We start from the raw sequence: 10,479 nt of genomic DNA, 5'->3' as shown, positions 1-10,479 counted from the left end.
TCGAAGAAGCAAATCACTATGAGTTCTATAGCCACAAGGAGGTGAATTCTGTGTACAACCTGAGGGAGCTTAGAAGTGGATTCTTCCCTACTTGAGCTTCCTGATGTGAACAAAGAGCAGCTCCACCTTCATTTTCGTTTGCTCCTAACTCACATATAATATATGGTTTGTTTGTAGTAGTTTATTCCTCAGCAGATCGCATAGATGCCATGTTGAAAGCTGAGATCCTGCATCTTGGTTACCCCTACTCTGGGCTCATGTGGCCCCTGGCCAAAAGCTACTTATGGCAGTGAGAACAGCACATGAGACAGGCATCAGTAAGACAGAAACTGTGTGTGCATGCCATGACCTCCAGTGTCTCTGGCACTGAACAGAGGAAGAACACATTGTTCATTTATGCACCAATGGTTAAAGGTTTTCAACATGAGCAAAAAGAAAATGTGATTGTTGTAGAATATGCTATTGACTAAATCAAGAGTTTGTATACTGAAGGTGGTATAATTTTCTTTTTGTGATTGGAGTCAATCTCTTTTGTTCTAGCAATAAAGGTAATTGCAGAATTGTAGGCTTTCCTGAGGATGATGTTCACTCTGAGGAAGGGTCAATGTTCAGAGATATTTTGTCACCTTGACTTGCAATAGTATTCTAATCAGTTAGCCAGTCCAGTAGGGGTTTTGTTCAAATACACAATGATATTACAAGGGGGAGTTCATGAACATAACATCTGAAGTACGCAAATACTTAAGTACATGTAGAACTCTTAATCCTAGTATGACACAGAAGACCTCACTTAGAAAAAGTCCAAGCCTAAAATTTGGTACCAAGTAAGTAATTGCTGGAGAAATATGTGGCTTAGTGTTAACCTCCTTCTTCTCTGTTTAAATTTTAAGCTTTGTAGTAAGCCACAGCTAAAAAGTTCAAAGCCCGTTTGAAATTAAACAGTTCCCCTTCAGATAATGGGAATGGAAAAGGCATAGTAGGAAGGTATATGAGGTCTGATTTGTTACTGATTCTTTTGAATACTGCTGCTAAATTAATTGATAGTGAAAGTAACAGGGACAGTGATTTTTCTGGGAAGTAAGGGAACAACCTGGGGAAGTGGGAGATTTGATCCCTGTAGTATCAAAGGTGGTGGAGATGTTACAGATTATCTAATTCTACCCATTCATCTTCTGATCCAAGTTCAGAGATATGAAGATATTAAAATCACCTGCCAATTAAATGGTAGAGAAAGGGTTAAAACCACACTCACTAAATTCTGTTCTGATAAATTCCGATATTCTACTGTACTATGGTCTGTCTTGTTTTCTTCACTGAAAACTTGTTTTCTTCACTGACACCTCTGAAAAATAATAGATTCCTTATGACTTTTGGAGACCCATAGTCACTGAAGCTAGCTAGAATTATTGGTTCCACACAAACTCGGCTACTTTACCTTTTGGAATACAATTGTCCATATGCTAGTCTGCCTTGATGACATTAATGACTTAAAAAAAGCAGCTCTGGAGTAACTGTATGCTCAGCCTTAACTCCCACATCATTTAGCTCCTTGGGGAGAAACCAATGGGACATGGGCCATACTTAATCCCTCACCAATTCGTTAGTGGCCTCCTTTCTGGAATTTTGGGAACTTGCTTGTCTTAAAGATTTTTATTTGACAGAGAGAGCGACCACAAGTAGGCAGAAAGGCAGGCAGAGAGGGGGGGAAGCAGGCTCCCTGTTGAGCAGTTAGCCCAATTCGGGGCTCGATCCCAGGACCCTGAGATCATGACCTGAGCCGAAGGCAGAGGCTTAACCCACTGAGTCACCCAGGTGTCCCAGGAACTTGCTCATCTTTCAGATGGGGAAACCAAGGTCCAGAAGAGGCTAAAATTCAGTCAAGTCCTTGCCCAGATGTAGCTCCCAAGGCCCCATGCTGATTGAGAGCTGTAAGCACTTACTGGCTAAGTCTGGCTGACTGAGGATAAACGGATTTGGGGTTGCTTGGTGGATGGCTAGAAGCCAAAGTTGGATCTAATGCACTCAGTCTTGGAAACACAAAACAAAACATTGCCTGGTGGTGTAAGATTGAGGGAGGCTGTTTTCTAAATAAGGTTGAGGCTCTGCTTGCTACAGATGCTGTCAAGTGGACTGAGAAGTACAGTAAGTACTTCCTTGAAGAGAACTTCCACTTTAAAGATGGGAAGCAGTGGTTGGAAGTGTGGTGACTACCTAAATTTAATTCCTGGCTCAGTGACTTATCAGTTATGTGACATAGGGCAAGTTGTTTGATTTCTCCAAGCTTCACTTTCCTGATTTGTAAAATGGGGATATTACTGGAACTTATATAATTGTTAGAACAAAATGAAAAAAAAAAAATCACTAAGAGAAAACTACATGCTCCATGATGTTAGACATGAGTATATTCCAATTACTAATGAAAAAAGCCTCGTCTTACATAATAGTAAATTTCTTGAAATACACTTAACTTTTTGAAATTTAATAGTTTGCCAAGTTAGTAAAGGAATGAGACATTTCTGTCAGAAGTATATTATTGATCAAAAAAATCTGTTCAAAATATAACATTACATTCAAATATAGTAGTATATACTAGGGGTAAGTCTCTAAAATGTTAGTCTTCCTTACTGTTCTTCTTCCCACAGAAAAAGCAACCTTGGTAATAAACACTAAACACTAAGTGAAGGTGGAAATACTGTACCTCCCTATTTTTAAAAAAGAATGTGTGTGTGTGACATAAGTAATTTTGTAAATGTCCTCCAGATTTTATTTTTCCTTTGGTCTTTTGCCAAAAAAAAAAAAAAAAAAAAGGTATGTAAAACATCCTCAAATATACTTACAGCCACATCAAAATAACTGGTCATAATGATTATCTTGTAAGTTTATATAAATATTTCTATCTATATCAAATTATAAGATACCCCAGGACATGAGAGTTATCCTTTTGTTTAAAAACAAAAAGCCCAAAAAACCCAATTAACCAACCTACTGATCCCAACAAAAACAAAAAACCCACTCTCCAAGGTTTCTAGAAGGCTACTGAACTACAAGTACCAATACTAGTTTCCTCAGAAACCAAGGTATGGTGGTATTGCCCAGTGGAGGGCCAGTGCAAAGACAAACAATTTTTTAATAAGGTGAAACTAAGTATTTTGTCACTTAAAAGTTTTTGAAAAGAACTGGAAAAATGTGTGTGCAAGTAACTGAAATGCCATCTGTGAAACAGTTACAACCACCAAAATAAGGAAGGCTTATTTTTCTATTTTACTTCAAAAGGAACAAATAAATTGGTCACCAGTCTTTGATAAGTTCTGGATTTGCCACATTTCCAGAAACTGTACAAATGGATAGTTCTTTTGCTTTACTTCAATTATTTATAACATGTATATCACATAAGGCAAATTCACTTCATGCTTTACTTAGTAAAATGGAAAAAAAAGCTTTCTCCAAAATTGGCACTAAAGTTGTTAAGTTCTTAATAGCAAGGAGATACATCCAACTAAAAGCAGAATGAACACAGTCATAATACAAATCAAATCAAAATTATTTCCTTTATAGCATCAGCAATGAGTAACTCCAGAGGTAGTATGGCAGAAACGAGCATGGATCCTATCAGGTCACAACCAATGAAGAAATTAAATTTATTTTTTTCTGTGGTTTTGACCATAAATTGCTTTACACATTTAGGACCTGAATAAAAACCACTCTCAGCAGAAATCTTGGCCCATTAATTCAACTGACATATCAATTTACAACTTTCAGGACTGCAGATATAAAAAATGTAAAGTATAAAATTATGTAAGTTTGAAATGGTTTTAATCATATTCATTAAAAATATTTACATTTCCCAGTACTTACTTGACAAAACCCCCTTGCAATATAATTCTACTCTAAACTTTTATTTATAAAATGAGGCTCATTTATGAGAGTTCAATGAATGTTATACTGCAAATTGCTTACATTCCGTAAAATATTTTAAGAACTTTTCATATCAAAGGTAGTTTATATTGGATTATCTGAAACCCAATAGTGCCCACAGATGAGCTTCTTATAATTCTTTTCATTAATGCTTGGAAAGCACTGTGAAAATGAAAAGTGCTGTTAAGTGCTATCATCTCCCTTAAGTTTTCACTTATATTGTGTGCACATTGTGAAATAAACACATATGCAGCATGTCCATGTTTTGATATGTATTTTTATTTCCCTGCAGTTTTCACTTATCAAGAACAAGTAACAGGGAAAGTTGTCTGAACTAGTGCATAAACAAACATTCTGAAACACCACTACACGTATCTAATTTACAAGAACCGTATAAAAAAAGTCACTAAAACACTACACTATGAAGGTGTCCAACGCTTACAGTCAGACTTTTTCCAACCCGTTACTTGCCTTGTAGCCACAGGAAAACTCTCCAAAATTGAAAAGACAATCTTGCCACAACCCTCCCCCCCTCCCAACACCTGGGATGGCTCGATATCTAGACTTCCAATAATTATTGCAATGATATGATGCAATACATACCTGGTAAAATATCCTTTATGTGGTGTGTTACAGTTTTTAAGCCAGTTAAAATACGCAGTCTTCAGATAAAATGTAATCCTTGAAAAATTTTCTTATCTGCACAGTTTAAATGTGCTAGATGCATAATTTTTCCTAGTCCATTTTTCCTGTGTAATTATTTTTTATAAACTGGTATTATAAATAGAAATATACATTCAAAATATATGGAAAAGTGAGTTACTACATTAAATTTGCATGTATCGATCCATCCCTTTCCCCTGCACAGTAATAGAAAATACTATTTTGCCTTGAACTTCATATTTGACAGTGAAATGCCACTAGTATTTACCAAAAAGTCCATCTAGTCAAATTGTGAAACAAAATGAACCAAGTGAAAACTTTACAGTTCCTTTAGAAAAAAATTACAAGAATTTCATTTCCTAGCTATGAATCTTTAACTTTTTAGACACAAAGTTGGATTTATTTTTACAAGATACAAAATGTAAACATGGCAAAATAAATAGTTAAAACAAGTGATGCAGGATCCCATTTCATGCTCATGATCCCATTAAAGAATTATTTTTTAAAATCCATTCAGTTGCAAATTCAAGTGCAAAAGCATGATGATGAATATCTACTATTCAAGTAACAGAAATAATATTGATGATACAAATAAACTATTTTACAAGGTAGTGATTTTCCCAATTTTACAAAATATACATCATATATCGATTTAATATCCGATATACTGTAGTCCATTTAGGTCCATTGTTACACTCTGTGATCCACAGAGTGTGTCGCCTTTTGCATTCAGCTGGAATATGAATGACTGCACACCATCAGCACAGGTCAAAAGCCACATGTTTTAGGTTATGTCACTTCCATAGCTACTGTTGTCTCTGCTATTCCATTTAAGCCCAATCTCTCAGGTTCATGGTTCTCTCTAAAAAAAGGCCAAGAGTAAAATAAACATTAGTGCTCTCTAGAATACATTAGCAGTATTTACAGACACTTTTTATGTAACTACAACTAAACACATACTTCACAAGAGTATTTCCCATTTTTATCATTTCTATACAGGAATGAGGGCAAGTTTTTTTTCAGCTAAGAAATCCTATTAATTTGTAATTACTTGGTTTTAACTGTTTACTTAGGAAACACAGTAATTTAACATAGTATTTTAGTTGAAGCCAATGACAAACTACTCATGAAATGTAACACAGGACCATCCAAGTTTTTTACAATAGATGAAGCATATAATGCTCAAAAAGAATAATCATTAGAAGCACAGTATTACTTACTTTACATTATACTTTAATTTTATAGGTTTAAGGTCATGTAGTTATTAATTCATGCACCTCAACTGTTTCGATGCACTGCTCTCATGTATTAGTATCAGAGAGAAATATAAAAACATACCCTGAAATATATTATCACAGATTTAGCTAATCTCAGAATATTCTCAAATTTTTTTTTTTTTAAAGATTTTATCTATTTATTTGTCATAGAGAGAGAAGCGAGAGCAAGCACAGGCAGACAGAGTGGCAGGCAGAGGCAGAGGGAGAAGCAGGCTCCCTGCCAAGCAAGGAGCCCAGTGTGGGACTGGATCTCAGGATGCTGGGGTCATGACCTGAGCCGAAGGCAGCCGCTTAACCAACTGAGCCACCCAGGCATCCCGAATATTCTCAATTTTATTACAGAGAGAAAATAACTTACTTTCCCTTTATGTGTAATACTGAAGGGAACACAAATCTTGATTTGAAAATAAAAGCTCTTACATGGAAGTAATAACACCTCCTCTAACCTTCCCAACTGTCTATGCTACCAAAAAGTAACAGGAGACTGAAGCTTCTAAAATATTTTTTGATGTATTTCTTGGGGGTTTATTGTTTTTATTTGATGTGTTTTTCCCCCCTTGTTTTTAATACTTTTATATGACTGTCATTTAAGCATCTTCCTAGTGACCTCAAACAAAAGAATCTAAGTCAAAGAACTCAACACTAAGCTGATCTCAGTATCTGTTTAAAAAGCAAGTCAATCAATAAACAACTATTGCTTAGGCAGTTAAAAAAAAAAAAAAAAGTCTTTTTCTTCCTACAGGATAGCCAGCAGAGGATAGATAGTACTGGAAACACACACAAACACACACACCTTGCTATGCTGCTAATGGCACTGCTAGGAGTAACCTTTGGCACTCTGTCCATACTGGCAGCAACTGTGGCAAGTTTTAAGGCTGTTGGCGATGGTGCTGAAGTCCGTGTATTGATATGCACGTTGACTGGAGAAACAACACTGACATTATTGAGGTGCACTGCATTTGTCAGGCAGGAATTGTTCATGGGAAGTGTTTGAGGACTGCTTGTGCACAATGCTGGGATTAAGTGGTTTGTAGTGGTGTGGCCAACTGTCCTTACAAGCTGTACAGCGGAAATCCCTGGGCTGGATGATAAAGCCATATTGGTGGAGTATAATGTTTTAGAGGTTCCTGAAGGAGGAAAAGAAAATCATTCAATTTGTATCATGAGACATTAAACTCTCAAAAAATCAGGAGTTTAATAAAAAGTACAAACATCATATTAATTAAATACCATATTAATTTTCCACATAATAACCTCTTCAAAGCGAGCTCCTAATCACAACATATTTACCTGTTACAACCCCAAAGGCAGATCTTTCTACTGGCCTGCATAAAAGGGTTTTACAAAGTATTCTGTTGCATCCCTATTTGGAAAGTAGGAAACACTGGGCCAGAGAAGTCCTCTCTGGAGGTTGAAAGCATGTGGAAATGATAGTTTTGAACTGCATCAGAATTTACACATGCAAGAAGAAATCAGTAAGAAAGGGGCAATCAGTATCATGGGTATATCTAAAAGCAAGTGGAAAAGCCTAGGGTCTGAGTGGTAGTTGAAAGCTGATAAGAACAGCAAGTCTTTGAGGACTCAAGGGGTAGTAAGAAGCAGACAAGGATCCAGGGTATTACTGTATTTCAAGAAGAGGAGACAGAGAAAGCAGTTTGATGGGCTGGTAGGATAGTAAACCAATTTTCAAGTTTACTGAGAAATCAACGTGGATTATATTTTGCCTTTTTTCACTGCATCGATTAATTCCATGGTGATGGTCAGCAATTAGCTCAATATGTTTCCTTGCATATGAAGGAACTGATAGTACATGGATAAAACTAGGGAGGGTGGAAAAGTTATACAGAAGTTATCTAGTGGATGCAGGAGGAAACAGGGAGCAGGTGCTATGTCAATTCTAGAAAACATTCAGCTATTCCACCACACATATCCAAAGAAATTCTGAAGAGTCCTGACTGACTTCTTGTACAATGCTTTCACTTTGCATTTAAATAATAACCATATTTCAAATCAGTGAGTTACAACTTTGACCTAATAAGTCACTACACGAAACCAGAGGCTTACCTGAAGGTTGGACAACACCGTTTATGTTGTTGTGGCCAGTGTTCTGCTCCTTGGCTACCTCACCACGACTTGGAACAGGTGCACTGACCACTGCGGATGCAGCAAAGTGGGCGCTGGCTGAGTCAAGTGTTTTAGACATACAGTCAGAGGTGCTTGAGCCCTGTAAGAGCAACAAAATTACACTTTCAATTTTTCAGATGTGATTAAGAAATGGGCGAATCAAAAGACAGCTGCCTTTTTCATCTTGAACAGTGAGAAGTGTTTAGATTAAGAGATCTAGGACTCCACAGACTATTTTTGGCATATGAAGCAGGGAAATGACTAAAAACTGAGAAGCAACTATTCTGGAGACAGAACTAGGGAATTAAAAACCTCAAACCTTTAATACTCTATTAATTTTTCCAGTGTTAACAAATTCCTTTAAAAATACTCGATAGGGGCACCTGGGTGGCTCAGTGGGTTAAGCCTCTGCCTTTGGCTCGGGTCATGATTTGGGGTCCTGGGATCGAGCCCTGCATCGGGCTCTCTGCTCAGCAGGGAGCCTGCTTCCTCCTCTCTCTCTGCCTGCCTCTCTGCCGACTTGTGATCTCTGTCAAATAAATAAAAATCTAAAAAAAAAAAAAAATTAAAGATATTAAAAAAATTAAAAAAAAATACTCGATAATCTAGATACTATGGACAAAAGGAAATCATAGGAACTTTTATCACTTTTATCACAATGTAAAAACATGTCTGGTCTAAACCTGCAGGAGGTTAGTTACCCAAGAGAAAAGCAAACAAAGTTTAATGGCTATTACTCTTGTTTCTGTATGAAACTGGTTGGCTGTTAGTAACAGTCAACAGCTCTAGAATGGTGGCCAGTCCCAAATCCAACTGGATGCTAGAAGAATGATGAGGGGTCCTGATGTCACTGATATTTTCATGTTGTTGGATTCAGGATTTGCAAGGTTAGCATATCTAGTGATCCCGAGGCTGAACTGAACTTCCATCAGCAGATGCTGACCTGAGAGCTCACAGAATACAACGAAGACTAAGCTCATCTCAGTTATTCCTTCAGAATTACTTGTGGAATTATGAAGCAACAGAATTAAGACCTAAAATGCTAGATGTCTTTCTTTCAGATGGCTCAAATTTGAAACAACTTTTCAATTACAGCTTTATTTTTAGTGGCTTAAACAACAGAATCTTATTCTCATACAGTTCTGGAGGCCACGAATTCAAAATAAGTCTTACAGGGCTTTTATCAAGGTGCTTGCAGGGCGAGTTTCTTCTGGCAATTACAATTTCATAAGTTATTTTTATTCTTATCTCTAGCGTATTCATTTAATCATGCCTACGGAAAACAACTTCACCTGACGGCAATTTTTTTCTTCAGGGGAATGTGGTTCAAAGAGACAAGGGGCTATGTTGTTTAGATTTACTGTATAATTCAAGAGAATTATCTCTCAGCACATTGGGCACATCCAAATGGCACTTAAACACACAGTTTAGGAAAGGGGTAGAAAAGTTATATTCTAGGGGAAAAAAGAAATAGGGCGCTTAGGTGGCTCAGTTGGGTTAAGTGTCTGCTTTCGGCTCAGGTCGTGAACCTAGGGTCCTGGGATCAAGTCCTGCATTGTGCTCCTTGCTCAGCAGGGGGTCTGCTTTTCCCTCTCCCTCTGCCCCTCCACCAAATTCATGCTCTCTAATATATAAAAAAAGAAAAAAGAAAAAAGAAGTTTTGGGGGCTGTAGGGGTGGTGATGATAGTTCTAACAGTATATAATTTCTTCTACAAATTCTCAATAACGCTTTAAAACAAAGTAGCTTCTTTCCTGAATTACAAATACCATATTTGATTGAAGTACTTCCCTCATTAAATAGAAAACTATCAAGATTATCCTCTGTGAACTGACTAAAATTGAACAAAATTATGTAATTATGAAAGGGGAGGAAAAAAAAAATACAACCATGACTGAAAGACAAGTTTACCTGTGCTTTTGGATGTGTCTGTTGTGAGGAATGCTGAGATTGCTGTTTCTGCTGAAGCTGAGCAAGCTGCTGCCTTTGCATTTGAACTAATTGCTGTTGATGTGTCTGAAACTGCTCTTCTGTGATACCCCCTGTTACTGGTAAAGGACATTCATTTCAGAAATAAGTATGTTTTAAAGTACTTTCTTAACAACACAAGCAGAATACAATATAAAATGATTGTGCAAGATGAAAAGCAACTGTAAATCATACATCTGCAAAAACCCAATAAAAAGCAAAACTGGTTTATGCTTACATCCACAATCTTCTAATGTCACATGCTAAAAAAGCTCCTATATGTATTTACTGTGTAACATAGTTCTAACATGAAGATTCTAACCATTTATTCAGACTTCGTGTCTTTGAGATCACGCTTAGTTCACTCTATCTTGGTAACTATATAATGAGAAAAACTTTCATTTATTAATGCAAACAATTATAATGACTAAGTGATGGCCTTAGTAAGAAAGCAGGACCATCTGCAAGACTGTAAACAATCCTTATTGCTGGTTTCCATTTAGGGCATTTTCTCTGATTATAAATCAGAGTAG

The 10,479-nt window shown here is 36.7% G+C and overlaps 1 protein-coding gene across 4 annotated transcripts in view; it reads right to left on the bottom strand.

Annotated features, from left to right (window-relative positions):
• Positions 1–4,172: 4,172 nt before the first annotated feature.
• The window catches only part of EPC2 (enhancer of polycomb homolog 2), a 113,038-nt gene continuing 106,731 nt past the window's right edge, over positions 4,173–10,479 (bottom strand). For 3 of the 4 annotated variants that reach the window (XM_004757859.3, XM_004757860.3, XM_004757861.3), the window contains 4 exons: positions 9,890–10,026; positions 7,920–8,079; positions 6,649–6,982; positions 4,173–5,440 (listed from right to left, as the gene is read on the bottom strand). In XM_004757859.3, coding sequence (XP_004757916.1) covers positions 5,368–5,440; positions 6,649–6,982; positions 7,920–8,079; positions 9,890–10,026 — 704 coding nt within the window. In that variant the 3' untranslated portion in view covers positions 4,173–5,367. The remainder of the gene's footprint in view (positions 5,441–6,648; positions 6,983–7,919; positions 8,080–9,889; positions 10,027–10,479) is intronic. The other variant, XM_045066563.1, reaches the window with a different exon arrangement.

Source organism: Mustela putorius, unplaced genomic scaffold, assembly GCF_011764305.1.
Source record: "Mustela putorius furo isolate JIRA1106 unplaced genomic scaffold, ASM1176430v1.1 tig00003867_pilon_pilon_pilon, whole genome shotgun sequence".
Classification (NCBI taxonomy): Eukaryota; Metazoa; Chordata; class Mammalia; order Carnivora; family Mustelidae; genus Mustela; species Mustela putorius.
This window is presented reverse-complemented; position numbering and strand designations above follow the sequence as displayed.